This window comes from Lepidochelys kempii, chromosome 10, assembly GCF_965140265.1.
Source record: "Lepidochelys kempii isolate rLepKem1 chromosome 10, rLepKem1.hap2, whole genome shotgun sequence".
Classification (NCBI taxonomy): Eukaryota; Metazoa; Chordata; order Testudines; family Cheloniidae; genus Lepidochelys; species Lepidochelys kempii.
The window spans coordinates 83,335,628-83,352,259 of record NC_133265.1 but is presented as its reverse complement, the minus strand read 5'-3'; the positions used below and the strand labels follow the sequence as shown (position 1 = coordinate 83,352,259).

At 39.4% G+C, this 16,632-nt stretch overlaps 1 protein-coding gene across 4 annotated transcripts in view; it reads right to left on the bottom strand.

Annotated features, from left to right (window-relative positions):
- The window catches only part of SPG11 (SPG11 vesicle trafficking associated, spatacsin), a 65,854-nt gene that overhangs the window by 48,286 nt on the left and 936 nt on the right, over positions 1 to 16,632 (bottom strand). For 3 of the 4 annotated variants that reach the window (XM_073304525.1, XM_073304528.1, XM_073304527.1), the window contains exons 2-11: positions 15,530 to 15,714; positions 14,580 to 14,807; positions 13,027 to 13,225; positions 12,246 to 12,383; positions 9,136 to 9,593; positions 6,273 to 6,418; positions 5,699 to 5,831; positions 5,137 to 5,292; positions 2,268 to 2,446; positions 1,849 to 2,025 (exon numbers count right to left, since the gene is read on the bottom strand). In XM_073304525.1, coding sequence (XP_073160626.1) covers positions 1,849 to 2,025; positions 2,268 to 2,446; positions 5,137 to 5,292; positions 5,699 to 5,831; positions 6,273 to 6,418; positions 9,136 to 9,593; positions 12,246 to 12,383; positions 13,027 to 13,225; positions 14,580 to 14,807; positions 15,530 to 15,714 — 1,999 coding nt within the window. Of the gene's footprint in view, positions 1 to 1,848; positions 2,026 to 2,267; positions 2,447 to 5,136; positions 5,293 to 5,698; positions 5,832 to 6,272; positions 6,419 to 9,135; positions 9,594 to 12,245; positions 12,384 to 13,026; positions 13,226 to 14,579; positions 14,808 to 15,529; positions 15,715 to 16,632 lie in introns of those variants that run through there. The other variant, XM_073304529.1, reaches the window with a different exon arrangement.

Sequence of the window (16,632 nt, the reverse complement as noted above, 5' to 3'; positions counted from 1 at the left end):
TCTGCATATAGCCAACGGAAGTATTGCAAATGTCCTGGGGCCTGTTTGATCTCTTTAATCCCTTTGGATATAAAATGTATAGCCAGCTGTCAGTGTTCAAGTCCAGAAAATACACACCCCTATGTATACTAAGTATGGGTATACTGAACTCGAAGCATAAGGCAGTAAGTAAAGAAATGTTTTATGCCATAATATTCTGTTAGCAGTTTCTCTCACCAATCACTAATGGGTAACGCCCCCTCACCCCGCCCCCCCCCCCCATCTGTGGAATTTGGAGGGAGGCCACCATTGGTGCTGGAGTCATCAGGGCTAAACCCTACTCTTCAGCTCAGGCCACGAGAAAAGTTCTTCCAAAAAGTGGAGAAACCCTCCAGCAACCAATTATTATTATTATGACAAAACCTTGATCTATTAAACTTAAACCAATTACATGTCTAAATCTCCCTTTAGAGAAAAATTTTGATTGATTACAAATTGTATTCCAGTCATTTACCAGAATACAAGGGAGGGGAGGGTGACAAGTAGAATAAAGAGAAAAGTTGCTAACAAAGAAAATTATCCAGTAACAATTTTTATTCTGCTGCACAACTTCTATCCTCATTCATCACTAATGAGAAGTAGCAAGCAATGAATTGCAGAAGTAGGGGGGAAAGGATAAGCAGAGTTATAATTATTATAGTAGAATAATAGGTAGAAATAGAAGATCCTCCCATTTAAAGCAAGAGCATTATAATTTAAGGAATAATGTGGGAAACATTCTGTTGCAAAATGCCAATTTGTCTATCAACGACTTCTGCAGGAACATATTATTTTGACAAAATTTTACTTGGGGAGAAAAATATCTAAACAAAACTTTTCGATAAGGTTGAAACAGAATGTTTTAGTTTTCTGTTTTGAAACTACTTCATCTAGAAATTTGTATAATTTTTATTTTATCTGATATAAAATATAACTGTGGACCACTTCTGAATTCCACAGGTGGAGTGGCATTAAATGTTAGTCATGAATGAGAAGAGAAGCTGTGCAGCAGAAAGACAATGAATATACCTAGTTAATGTAAAGATGATAAAATTGCATTGGGACAAAGTCACTATGAGAACACTCTCTAATCACATTTCTAAAATGCTTTAGCTTGCTAAATGTCTGTCCCTCCAAAGAGTTCTTAGACTTTCTAGAGAAGTGAAATGCATTTTAGGGGCTCTAAGACTAACAACCTGTAAGGAAACCAGTAAGGGTTAAGAAAAAAATTAGGATAAACTGCTTCCTTTCCCTCTCCTGTGAAGAGAGTTCTACCCAGCTTCTTGATAGGACACCCAGATTGAAAAAAGTTATTATACTGCAACTTTCACTTCTCCTTCAATGTATTTTAGACTTGAAGGTCTAGAAGGTTTTTTTGTTTTGTTTTTTTTTACTCAGACAAAACAGACACTGAAAGAGCAAGGAAAAAATATGTAAAGAAAAATATTTTATTTCTCTTCTATATAAACCTGGTAGCAGCATACTGTATCTAAACACTGCAGGTAGACAGCTAGATTAACTGTATTTAACAAGCCATTAACAACTTCTGATTATTCAACTGAAAGAATTGTCTTTATGTTCTTTCCTAACCATTATATCTGTCACAACACATTCACAGCATATTACATAAAAGTTTTGAAGGAATGTTAGTGGACAATTTTTCCTACAAATAATGTTCATTTGACTATTTACTGTTCAAAATAAGTTTTGTGTATTCATAACAGCTGTGGGACGCTAACAAAAAACCCACTTCTAGTGTACATTTGTTTGTTTTTTAGCCATAAGGAAATTCTTTCAGATTTAGCAGTATTTTAATCACACATCACTCACCATATTCCTTATGAGTTCTGAGGCCTCTTTGACATTGCCCTTTAGAAGACTGTCATAAACAAGTTCAAAACCTATTTGAATCAGCTCTTGAAGACTCTGAGCAGGGTTCTGATTCACTCGGAAGAACGTCTGAGCCTCTGGTATTCTGTTGTTTAAAATGGCCTCAAAAATAACTTGCTAAAAGAAAAAAAAAACAAAACCAATTTCTACAGATCTGTTCTCCAGTAGAAATTGCAAGGTACGCTGCTTACAATCCTTGTGCTTTTTGTTTTGAGCAATTATTTGAATAGCAAATATAAACCAAGTTTATTTAATTTTTGCTTATTTTTTCAGTAGTTTGAACCTAACTCCATGCTGTTCATTTCCTTTAATACATTTCATGGGAATTTAATATCCCCAAACTAATTATTTGTTTTTACCTCCGGAGTGAGTGTTTCCCACATTTGGCTTTGTTCTGTTCTGGGAATGTCTTCATCAAAATCACATCTTATATTTATGAGATTTGTCTGCTTTCGAGGAAACTTTATCATAAATGTTCTAAGTTCGATAATGTAGGTGGTTAAAATATCCACACATTTCTGCAAGCACTCATCGAGTTCTGTGGGGGGCAATAATGGGCCACTTTAATAAAAATAAAATGAACACTACAGCACTAACCCTTAGAGCTCAATAAAGTTCAGCATTTATCTCTGATCTCAATGAACACAAAGCACAATGGTACAAACAGAGACCCCAATCTGTGTGGGCAAGCCCATGATAACAGTGGTGCTCCACACAGGCCCACCTGCACTGATTTCACTGCAGGATCAGAGCCCTAATTTTTGACATTAAATTTATATTCAACCAACTCTTATTTATACAAGTTACCTTTAAAATATACGAACATTTTAATATAATATTCCAAGTGCTACCTGAAGTTAAGGCTACGATTTAGTCATGGGTATTTTTAGTAAAAGTCATGGACAGGTCACAGGCAATAAATGAAAAGTCACGGCCCCTGACCTGTCCATGACTTGTACTATAAATACCCATAACTAAATCTTAGGTGCTGGGGAGCGGGGAGCTCCAGCAGACGATGCTGCTGCTCTGGGGTGGGGTGGGGCACTCTGGTGGACTTTGCTGTTCCTGGGGGGGAGACGGCCTGGGGCCCCGCTGCTACTCCTAGACCATTGCTCTAGAACAGCAGAGCCTGGGACAAGCTGCCTGGGACCGCCTGAGCAGCGGCTGGAGTGACTGGCCCCAGGGCTGCCCGAGCAGCTCCTGCAGCCCTAGGGTCAACCACACCGGCCGCTGCAGAAGTCACGGTGATTTCTGTGAAAGACTCACTGCCTTACTTATAGTGCATAACATGTTAAAATGACTGTCATGGTCTCCCAGCGGCTATGTGCACTACTGCATGAGATCAGAGTTCAGTTTCTAGGTTATGATCTCTTTTCCCCCTGGTTGGCATGGACTACTGAGCACTCCTGAGACAGGAGCTCAGCCTCAGGAGAAGGGAGAGTGAGCCAATGTGTTGGTCCAGGGTTCTTAACCTCTCTTTGAAGCTCTGCCAACATGCTATAAAGACTCCATGGCCCAGCTGTGCCACAACAACTGGTTTTCTGTATATCCACTAGATTAAAACCCAGGCCGGTGTTAAGGGGTAGCAAGCAGGGCAATTGCCTGGTGGTACACACAACAGGGGGCCCTGCGAAGCTACATTGCTTGAGTTTCGGCTTCAGACACATCCCCACATGGTGGGGCTTAAGCTTCGGCTTTCTTCCCTGGGCCCCAGCAACTCTAATGCTGGCCCTGCAAAACTCCTGTAGGTTTTGGCAAACCCCCTGAAACCTGATTGTGGCCCCGCAGGAAGCCTTAGACCGGGGCAGGCAAATTTTTTGGCCTGAGGACCGCATCGGGTTTCTGAAATTGTATGGAGGGCCGGTTAGGGGACGCTGTGCCTCCCCAAACAGGCAGGCATGGTCCAGCCCCTGCCCGCATCTGACCCCCCTGCTTCTCGGTCCCCTGACCACGCCCAGACCCCCCACCCCTAACTGCCCCCCACCGCCCCATCCAACCCCCCCTCCTTCCTGACTGCCCCCCCCCCGGGACCCCTGCCCCATCCAACCACCCCTTCTCCCTGATCGACCCTGGACCCCTCACCCCTAATTGCCCCCCACCCCATTCAACTCCCCCTCCTTCCTGACTGCCCCCCCCGGACCCCTGTCCCATCTACCCCCCCTGCTCCCTGTCCCCTGACAGCTCCCCTGCCACCCCATCCAACCCCTCCTCTCCTTCCTGACTGCCCCCCCGGGACCCCTGCCCCCATTCAACCCCCATTCCCCACCCTCTGACCGCCCCAACCTCTATCCATGCCCCTGACCACCCCCTGCCCTCTATCCAACTCCCCTCTGCCCCCTGCCCATGCTGCCTGGAGCGCTGGTGGCTGGCACCACAGCTTCACCAGGACAGGCAGCTGCGCCGCGCAGCACAGAGCACCGTGTCAGGCTGGGCTCTGCAGCCGTGCCGCCCAGAGCACTGCGCCACGCGGCTGCAGGGGAGGAGGGACAGCCTCCCGGGCCAGGAGCTCAGGGGCAGGACGGTCTCCCGGGCCGTAGTTTCCCTACCTCTGCCTTAGACCCCTGGTTGAGAACCACTGTGTTGGTCTACAACAACCCTTCCGGTTGATATGGGAGTAGCATTTACAGGTTTTAAAGAGTCCTATATTGTTCTCTTTGGCCAGAAAGATCATGACACAAGGCTTTGGAAGTAGGATTGTAACCTGGGGAGCAGGGAAAGGGAAAAGTCTTCCATAGAAGAAGAAAGGGGCAGGGGAAATAATACTTTGCTACTTTTTGAAATTCAGAATTAGGAGTTTACAGAGATATCAACTCTTATGTTACACATTGGCCCTTTTAGGGTCTGATCCTGCATCCTTATACATGCAAATCTCCCACTAAGTCCAATGGGGGTTACACATGAGTTAAGGCTGCATGATCAGACCCCTACTGGCCTCCCTGATACTCGAGCTTTATCAGTTATTTATCTTAGTTATTTCAGCTGATGTGCATTTTATTCAGCCTAACTTTTCATCTCCCCGTTCCCTGTAAATATGATCTCTGATTCAACGTAATCTCCAGCCTAAATTCATTTGTGAGAGCGAGAATCCTAAGAGAATAGTTTTGAAAAACTTAGAACCTGTGTACAGAGTTTGGGAATCTTAAAAATAAAGATGTGCTATTTAGTCCTTATTCATGGAAACAGGACCAGATATGAGCTACTACATGTTATCCATGTTAGTAATCTTACCTTTTGTGTGGATAAAAATCTCTCTGATTTGTTTGTTAAGAAAAGCCAAAGTAAGGTTTAGCAGCTGCTCAGAGAAGTGTTTACTCTGAGCTTCCAAATCATTTTCTCTGATTGCTGAGCAAAGTAAATCTAAAGCTGGCTTCAGTTCTTCCACACCTATAATCATATAGGAAATTAAAACCACACACACAATAAAAGATGATGGATCACATTACATAACAAGAATTAAACAAATAGGCCATAAAGGTAAGTCACCTAAATCTTTTACACTGTGTAATTAACCAAGTCACACCTTGCAAATACACTACTTTCTCTTCACATTAAAAATGTTTAGTGTAGCACAATATTGGAACACAGCCAAACAGCTTAAATATTGAAAGTCTTGTGCAAATTTTCTCTCATTCACTTGGAGGGGATAAACCTAGACAGAGTATTGCCATCCAAACATACACCTGAGTGTGAATAAATGAAGTGGCAATTTGACCTAACAAAAAATTAACTACTTACAAATAAAAAAGCAATTAAATTGAAATGTTAATGTTGCTTAAAATATTTGACTTACTTCTCAAGTAAAATTGGGGTGTGATATTGGTAGATTGCTCTGGTAAGGAACAGGCTGAAGTAAGATTGAAAAGATTCTCTTTGCTCTTTAAAAAGAAGTCTACTGTGTCTAGCTGACGGTTCTCCAAACCTGCCTAAAGAAAGATGCAACCATACTGTCACAAATATGTGAATCATAGGAAAGAGATAGTTGTAAACATGTTGATTTGGCAGATCAGTACAAATGTTTTCAGGACCAATATTTGTCCATGCACTCGTCCAGGGCTCTTGATCAGGAAAAAAAAAATCACTCTCTCTACAGTATGTTAACTTTTACTTTACATTTCCTTATTTTCTTGGATTTCTAATGCTTGTTTTTTTAATAACTACAATATTCTTGCACTTTTTTTTTTTTAACCCTTAAGTTACTGATACACTCTTAACCTTAACTCAACTTGTTGTGGGGCTTTGTTTGTTTGTTTGTTTTTTGGACTGGTAAAATCATTATTAATGATGAGAGACTAAAATAAGTTACACGCACTTCTTTAAGGACATATTCTCCTGATCTATAATAGATAAACTACATTTTATTTTACCTCTAATGCATGTATGGGAATCGAACATCTTCCCCACCCATTGAGATGACAAAGAGAATCTACAATGCCAGCACTTCCATGGATTATCAGTCTATTCAAGAATTCCTCTTGAGTTAAACCAAACAGAATCAAGGAGAGTCCATGTTCTAAATAGAAGAATGAAAATGACAGTCAATACATTGACAGGTTTCAGAGTAGCAGTCGTGTTAGTCTGTATCTGCAAAAAGAAAAGGAGTACTTGTGGCACCTTAGAGACTAACCAATTTATTTGAGCATAAGCTTTCGTGAGCTACAGCCCACTTCATCAGATGCATAGAATGGAACATATAGTAAGAAGATATGTATACATACAGAGAACATGAAAAGGTGGAAGTTGGTGTCCAAGAGAAGCTGAAGAAAACACAAGAATGTAGTTTGAGTCAGAGAATTAAGTGACACAGCAGAAGACCACTGTTTGGAAGGTATCTTGGAGCAGAGTGATCTACCTATGTAAATATCCATAGAATCTGTTTTTTCCTACCTAATATTTATGTTTGCAGTGTTGTTGTAGCAGTGTTGGTCCCAGGATATGACAGAGACAAGGTAGGCGAGGTAATATCTTTTATTGGAGCAACTTCTGTTGGTGGAAGGTACAAGCTTTCGAGCTACACAGAGCTCTTCTTCCTCCTTGTCACTTCCATCAACAGAAGTTGGTCCAGTAAAAGATAATACCTCACCTACCTTCTCTCTCCTGATACTAAGTCAGAGAGGTTCAGGGATTCACAAGAAAAACACAATAATTGGTTTAAGGTCAAATTCGGGTATTCAAAACATAAGATTCTCCAGCAGATAAAAAGAATGCATTTAGCAAACTAGTCAATATGGTGTATACCATACTAAGAATATCAGTCAGTATACAGATTCAGGTTTCCTAGTGAAGATCCATGGAGGCAAAAACCTCTCCAGCACATCATCAAAGATTTACAACCTATCCTGAAAAATGATCCATCTTGGGAGACAGACCTGTCCTCGCTTACAGACAGCCCCCCAACCTGAAGCAAATACTCTCCAGCAACCACACACCAAACACACTAACCCAGGAACCTACCCTTGCAACAAAGCCCGATGCCAACTCTGTCCACATATTTATTCAAGTGACACCATCATAGGACCTAATCACATTAGCCACGCCATCAGGGGCTCGTTCACCTGCACATCTACCAATGTAATCTATGCCATCATGTGCCAGCAATGCCCCTCTGCCAGGTACATTGGCCAAACCAGACAGTCTCTACGCAGAAGAATAAATGGACACAAATCTGACATCAGGAATCATAACATTCAAAAACCGGTAGGAGAACATTTCAACCTCTCTGGCCACTCAGTAAAAGATTTAAGGGTGGCAATTTTGCTACAGAAAAGCTTCAAAAACAGACTTCAGCGAGAAACTGCTGAGCTTGAATTAATATGCAAACTAGATCCCATTAACTTGGGTTTGAATAGAGACTGGGAGTGGCTGGGTCATTACACATATTGAACCTATTTCCCTGTGTTAAGTAACCTCACACCTTCTTGTCAACTGTCTAAATGGGCCAGCTTGATTATCACTACAAAAGTTTTTTTCTCCTGCTGATAATAGCTCATCTTAATTAACTAGCCTCTTACAGTTTGTATGGCAACTTCTACCTACTCTGTATGTGTATGTATATTGTCTTACTATATGTTCCATTCTATGCATCCGATGCACCGTAGGCTGTAGCCCACGAAAGCTTATGCTCTAATAAATCTGTTCATCTCTAAGGTGCCACAAGTCCTCCTGTTCTTTTTGCGGCTACAGACCAGCACGGCTGCTCCTCTGAACATGGAGGCAAGGAAACTAACTAGGCACTCCATGGAGCTTGCGTGTGTGACCCTATGAGGAAAGCATGAACTACCTGCCTGTGCAGGACCCACAAAAAGCCCCTTCCTAGATCAAGAGAGAGAGACTGCCACTTGCTCCCATCACCGCAAACATAAAACCATTCCCGCTGGGGGTGACATAAGGAGAAACGAAGGGGAAACAAAGCAGACAAAAAAGAAAAGAAAAATGCACTAAACAAAGAGACCCCAATCTGATTCAGATTCAGGGTCACAGGCCATCAGTAGGGTTGCCAAGGCTCCAGGATTGGCCTGGAGTCTCCCAGAATCGGCATCAATCTCCCAGAGACCATTGAAAGCAATCCAGGAGATTTTAATAGGATATTTTAAGAAAATGACATCGCCTCACGTTGGGGAAAAAAAATCTCCCGAAATAGCTTCAGTCAGAGTTGGCAACCCTAGCCATGAGGAAGGGCTCTCGCTTTATGGGCCAAACTCTGCCTTCAAATATAACACACACAACTCCCAGTGGAGTTTATATGAGGTGCAAATTTATAACTCAAAGCAGGATTTGGCATTAAACTTTTCATGAAGCTCTGACTTACAACAAGAAGTATGATGAATCACTGTCTTTGAAACTTAATGTTCTAAATGGCAGGGTTTAAAATAAAACATAGATTTAGCAAATATATCTATACTTCCTATCTAAACCTGAAAATAAAATTGGATGGTTATAGGTTTTTCTATACAATGTAATTATTCACTATGATTGGTGAATTCATACTAAATCAGTATATCAAAAAATTACAAACTATGCACCAATTTGTTTAATTTACACATACTGAATTTCTGTTAAAACAGGGCCACAAAGCTATTGTAGGGCCCTATATGACACTCACCCTCAGCAGAAAAGCATTATGAATTGGGGAGAATCATATTAGGTAGACGGGGGAAGCATATTGTTAGTACAGACCAAAATGTTTTCAACAGAAGTCTTCACCATATTAGTTAAAACCAAAAACCTCACCTGTCTGAATGACACACAACTGCTCCTCTCCACTGCAATCCACATAAATACAGTTTTTGCCAATGTGATAATATGTCACATCTTGCGTCTCTAAATCCCACAGAGCAACAGTCAATCCTTTGTCACCAGCTGATAATGCAAACAGTGCACTAAATCCTGTCACAGATTTACACTCAAGTTTCATCATTTCTTCTAGTCCTCCTGGATGGATTTTTTTCCATTGTCTTCCTATGTCATTGATATTTGCATAATCTTTCTTTGTTGATTCGGAAAGGATATAGACAATGTCTTGTGGAATGGAGGACAAGATCTTCTCAGATGTCTCACAGATTTTATAATCATAATGTTCAAGATGGGGAAGGTACTGGTACCAACGTAAGCAAATGTTAGATACCAAATTTGGAGAGTCAGCTCTCTTTGACGTGTTGCATAATGAGGACAAGTGTGCTTTCCATGACCTCGAGAAAGAGAGAAAAACGTACAACCAAAATCATAATGACAGTCATTTACAGGCTTCAATTTTAAAAGGTTACTTTGACCAAAAACAACAACATAAACTAAGATTTATGGACAACATCTAAAATCCTGCACTCCACCCTCAAAATACGGGCAAAGTAAACTAAAACTATTTTAATATGATGATTTACTTGGTGCAGCTGAGTTGTATGTTTACAGCCACATTAGCTCATAAATTTCACTAAGTTCAGTACTGATCTTTGTTTTTAATTTTCTCATAGAATTTCTCAAGGACTTTGTGAGGTTTTTTGGCAAATAAGACATTCATCAAATCAAGAGAACTATTTTGACTACATAAAGTTGTTACAGCTTTAGATTTAAGAAGTTAATATTAATGGTATATTGTTTATCTCTAAGACTATCCATACATCATAGTTAAAATACTAAAATTAAAATACTACATGTGAACAAAACATATTCAGACTATTTTTATTCTAATTTACTGAAGAAGTCAACAAGCAAGTGGACAACGGTGATCTAGTCGATATACTGTAGTATACTTGGACTTTCAGAAAGCCTTTGACAAGGTTTCTAACCAAAGGCTCTTAAGCAAAGTAAGCTGTCATGGGATAAGAGGGAAGGTCCTATCATGGATCAGTAACTGGCTAAAAGATAGGAAACAAAGGGTAGGAATAAATAGTCAGTTCTCATAATGGAGAGAGGTAAATAGCAGGGTCTTCCAAAAATTTGTACTGAGACCTGTGCTGTTCAGAATATTCATAAATGATCTGGAAAAGGGGGTGAACAGTGAAGAGGCAAAATTTGCAGATGATACAAAATTACTCAAGATAGCTAGGTCCAAAGTTGACAGTGAGGAATTACAAAGGGCTCTCACTAAACTGAGAGACAAAATGACAGATGAAATTCAACGTTGATAAATGCAACTAATGCACATTGGAAAACATCATCATGTAAAATGATGGGATCTAAATTAGCTATTACCAGTCAGTAATGATCTTGGCGTCATCATGAATAGTTCTCTGAAAACATCTGCTCAGTGTACAGTGGCAGTCAAAAAAAGCTAACAGAACGTTAGGAAGCATTAGGAAAAGGATAGATAAGACAAAATATCAAAATGCCATTATATAATGCCATGGTACGCTCACACCTTGAATACTGCATGCAGTTTTGGTTGCCCATCTCAAAAAAGATATATTACAATTGGAAAAGGTGCAGAGATGGGCAACAACAATGATGAGGGGGATGGAACAGCTTCCATCTGAGGAGAGACTAAAAAGACTGGGACTGTTCAGCATAGAAAAGAGATGACTACAGGGAGATATGACAGAGGTCTATAAAATCATGACTGGCATGGAGAATATGAATAGGGAAGTGTTATTTACTCCTTCACATAACGTAAGAACTAGGGATCACTTGATAGAATTAACAGGCAGCAGGTTTAAAACAAACAAAAGAAAGTACTTCTTCACACAATGCACAGTCAATCTGTGGAACTCTTTGCCATGGTATGTGGTGAAGGTCAAAAGTATAACTGGGTTCAAAAAAGAATTAGATAAGTTCCTGCAGAATAGGTCCATCAACGGCTATTAGCCAAGAGCAGGGATGCCACTCTATGCTCCAGGTGTTCCTAAGTCTCTGACTGCCATAAACTGGGACTGGACCAAAGGGAATAGATCACTCAATAATTGCCCTGTTCTGTTCACTCCCTCTGAAACATCTGGCACTGGTCACTGTCGGAAGACAGGATACTGATCTGACACAGTAGGGCCATTCTTATGGACAAGGATATGTATTCATCTGTGTCAAGCATAAAGAAGTTCTGGTGGGACTTGTAATAGGACACCATGTCTGTCAGTACTGGTTCAAATCTAAGTCATAGTAGTATGACAAGGACACTATTGTCTCAAGGTTGGTTAGTGGCCTATGGAAAATGGACAGAGACCATCTAATTAATTTCCTAGCAGTGGCCTAAGGACCACACCATTTTTAAACTAAGATGAGCTAACAAATTTGTGCACAGCTGATTTTAGAACTTGCAAAATTTGTAATTAAAATTAAGTAGTCTAGTAATATGTGAATCACCTAGATCAGTGACTCTCAAACTTATTTGATCGCACCCCCTTCTTCGTGTCTGTAGTTTACGCCCTTCCCGCCATGTACATACACTGATAAAAAAAAACTCACTAAATATTAAAAACAGTAAGACATTAATTCAAACAGAGCCAATGATCCACTGTAATAAGAGCAAACACAAAACTCCGACTGAGGTCAATGCTTACAATTAAACATACACACTGTGGTGTAGCAAATGGATTAACGTACAGATGACAACAACTTTGTATAATGCTATGGAATCTTAACAGAAATCCATCAAAATGCAGTGCTATCTAGAGTCAAATGCACAGTGCCATCTGAGGGAGGACCTGATATGTCTGGAGGAATCAGCTCTGCTAGTTATTCATTGTTGTGGATAAAATGTGTGAAGTTTTTTCCTAAAGCTTCTCACGCCCCCGCAGAATACATTCCATGTCTCCCCAGGGAGGTCTTCCCCCAAGTTTGAGAATCTCTGACCTAGATTATGATGTAGCAGGAACTGTAATAGCTCGTGTTAGAAGGTATTTATATTTACATACCTGTCTGTCCGGAAAGAAAACCTCATAAATTTCATGCTGTAGTCAGAGCTGGCAAGGTCATCCTCATCAATTTCTTCCAGTCGTGTCACAGGAAGATTCTGAAAAATTTTCTTACAAAATAAATGCCCAGGGAATTCTCTGCAAATAAAGATATTAAAAATAATTCAAGTTACACCGCCACCAAAACTTTTAATGACTATTTTTAAAATGCAAATTTTCATATTTATTCTATAAAGTCACAAAATTATTCTGATGAAAAACTGGAAGATAATATTGCAGAGAAGTGGTCCTCTCTCTAAACTCAACAGCATTCCATATAAATGCATTCACATAATATAAACCCAGAATATGATTCTGCAACCCTATTTCAGGGGAGCAATTCTTGCAGGGTCAAATCTCCAGTCAGCAGTTATCAAATAGAGGTGGTAAATTTAAATTGCTAAGCAGTTCCAATAGAATACCTGTAGATACTTCAAGGAGCTGCTACTACCCAGTGCTATCTGAAAAATCACAATATATCCCTCGCCTCCTACAGCAATCGTACACGAAGACTATTTTTCTGCTTGCTCGAGTGGAAGAACATATGTTAAAGGCACACTGATTTGCAAAATCTGAAGAAACATGATTTTTTAATACGCTTTTACTATATCTCGGGCCCAGTACTACCCAAATGGACGTTAATGGGAATTTGGCTTCTGACCTCAACAGGCGCAAGATTGGCAATAATTTAAAACTAGCTAGCCTCATAAAAATGTATGTTAAAATTGTGCAGCAAACATACCTGAAATACAAATTTAGATCAATAGAAATGGCACAATTAGAGGAATTAACGATCACAGCGACATTGAGATCGTGCGACACCTTTACCGAAGTGAGGGGAGATATGATGGTTGTATTCTTGTTCTCATCCTGCACGTTTGCTTGGAAGAGTGCAACATCAACATCTGCTAGATGCACACCATCTATTGTATCAAATATGTCTTTATGCCAAAGTCAAAGAAAGTGACAGGTTTCAAAACTCTCCAACAAGCAAAAAATACATAACAAAATATGACAGTGAATTTCTTGTACTTTGTTTCCCAAGGCAGGTGTATATGTATATAGTCTTCAAGTTCTTGCACAGCAAGGTATTTATAATTATTACCTTTTTATGTTTCACAGTAGCACTCAAAGGCCCATTCAGGATTAGAGCTCCATTGCGCTAGGTGCTGTACAAATGCAAAGTATGACATGTGCCCTGCTTCATAAAAAGGTGACAGTCCAATTTAACTAGAAACTCTCTGCCACTAGAGCACATATTGAACACTATTTCTACATCCACTCTCCCTGCTGCCCCGAACTTCACTCTTGGACAATATGTGTTTTTGATTATAAAAGAAAACTTCGAAAAGTACAGTTTTAATTAACAATGACTAGAGCAGAAGAGGTCTTTTTAAATTTTGGCAGTACAAATTGCAAGGTTGCTAGAATAACAGTTTTAGACTGAGTGGACTGAAGTTGAAGTAAAACAATCACTCTGAATAGTAATTAACGTAATGAATATTGGCCTATTGGTGAGAGACTGCTTGAAAAATGTTCACAAGCCTATTTTTGAGTTCTGGATAAGAACATGGAGTAGGAGCATTAACAAGAAGTCAGCCACCAAAACTGATGCAATGGACTCCAGTCTCATATTAGAAATTGTACCACTGCTATTTAGCAAGACAACAAGCTACAGAATTTGATCAAATTTGAACGACCTTATCTAGTTGTCTTGGAAAGTACAACCTATAAATTACTTTAAACAAATATTTTGAAGTTACTTGTATAAGTCTGTAAAACCATTAGAAATGTAATTAAAAATCAACTAAAATCTAAATACTATTAAAAAACCCTGGACCTCTCTAAACATGCCTTCACTTTTTTTGGCAATTGCTTATTGCCAGACGCAGTTGGAAGAACAAAATAATGGGATTATTACACAATGTAACAAAAATTAGCTGGGAATAGAGATAGCTGAACAGTTTGTGAAGCAAATGGCCACCATCCTGCCCACAAGAGACCAAAAAGTTAGCATCTACAGTGTAATAATGAAGCTCCACTGGCCTGATGAGACCATGTTGGTACCTGTACTTCAGCTTTTCACATTGAACTATGCTATCACATGGACTAGATGGATGAAATAACTTCAAAATAGCAAGGCTTGAATTTCCTTCACGAAACTTGTGTTTAGTCCTGAAAGGGTATCAAGAAATATTTTTTCCTATTATCTACATTCTTTTTCTTCATAGTATGACTTTACTTTGTTTGATCAATTATATTGGGAAACAGTCTCCCTCCCATTGCAAAGGATACATATCCAACCAGAGTTATCTAACAAAAATAGAACCCCTCTACAAAAGTTCACATCTGTTATTCTTTCCAAAGCTTGTGGAGACAAATCAAGGATAAAGCAGTCAAGTGCCTGTAATTCTGTATCTTCTCCAGGAAAATCAAGGTGCACAAGAATAAAATTATTCAACAGCAGCAAAGATGTGCTCTTTTTAAATGACAGAATCCTCACGGACGATATTGAAGAAAGACCTGTAAAATTATTTTTAAAGAATCAAGTTTTTTACATATCCAGATTGGTAGTTTTGATTGGAGAGACACTTTAAGATTATAGCTTAAATTCATTGTCTTAGCCTTTTGACCAATGTAGTGTGCCAAGATCACTGTGGTCAGAACCGTTCCAAGAATAGCACTAATTTATTTAACCAACTGCTACTACACAAAGCCAACGGGGGGAACACAAAACACCATTTTCTTAGACACTAAAAATACTAATTTTGAAAATAAAATATTTTAGCAAGGAGACTTTAGGGAGAGGGATCTTAAAGTTATTTAATGTATCAAGGCCCTGATCCTGCAAAGATTTACATATCTGCTTAACTTTATACAGTGACTTCAATAGGCTAGTCATTGTGTAAAGTTAAGTAATATGCTTAAGTCTCTGCAGGACCAGCGAGAATATTTTCAACTAAAGAAATTTCTTATTTTCATTTGATCAGGTGAAGTGCATGTCAGTCTGTAATATTTATATCATTGCCATGCAACAAACCCATTAGCATTATTGATGAGCAAGCACATGCCTCATCAACACAGGGAGTTCCAAACCCACAACATTAAAAATGACAGCATGAAAATATTTTACACCTTCCTAGGGCCCAATCCTGCAGCCCCTCCTCATGTTAATAGTTGTTGCAGGATTGGGCCCATAATCACCAAAATATTAAAAATATGGAATATACATTTAATATACTCACTAATATTTTTAATTTCCAGAAGTTTTTTAAGTCTCTCTTCATTCCAGCTGTACAAGGGAGCTGTGTCAGATTTTCCATCCTCTCTATTGAGCTCATAGACAAACAGTTCATTGTTTTTACTAAGAGCCAGGAGTTTTGACTTGTTTCCTTGTGGATCATTATTTTCTGCATCCTCCCACATGAAGCTATATTTAATAACAATATTTAATATGTTACATTTATTCACATTATTGTCTTCCAACTTCAGTCAACTCCACAGTTCAGAAAACATAACAAAGCAGTTAAAAAATATCCAGTGTGGTGTTTTATTCACACACACAAAATTAGGACACTGAAAGGAAAACAGTGAAATATATACACATAAAATGCTATCAAATGTCCAAACTAAACACTAAAAAGGAAAAATATTTTCTTGCTCTTTTATCTGTTTTAGTTATAGTGATCATAAGTGTTACTTATGTTGTAACAACAATAGGCACAATGCTTTCAAAACATAGTGAGAACATAATGAGATTTTTAAGCTGTCAGTGATGCTTCAGTTTTCAGGGAGGCTGTAACAGTTTGTCTGTGTTCCAAGACAGAGAATATTGCCACTCTTCAGAAAGATAAGGTGGGTGAAATAATACCTTGTATTGGACCAACTTATATTGGTGACAGAGAGACAAGCTTTCCAGCTGCTACACAGTGACAGAGCTCTTCTTCAGGTCTGGGAAAAGTTCTCCCAGGGTCACAGCAAAATGCAAGGTGGAACAGATGGCTTAGCAATCAGTAGTTAGCACAGGGGTAGGCAACCTATGGCCCGCATGCTGAAGATGGCACGCTGGCTGATTTTCAGTGGTACTCACACTGCCCGGGTCCTGGCCACCGGTCCGGGGGGGCTCTGCATTTTAATTTAATTTAAAATAAAGCTTCTTAAACATTTTAAAAACCTTATTTACTTTACATACAACAATAGTTTAGTTATAATATTAAAGATTTATAGAAATAGACCTTCTAAAAATGTTAAAATGTATTACTGGCACGCGAAACTTTAAATTAGAGTGACCAAATGAAGACTCGATACACCACTTCTGAAAGGTTGCCGACCCCTGAGTTAGCACATA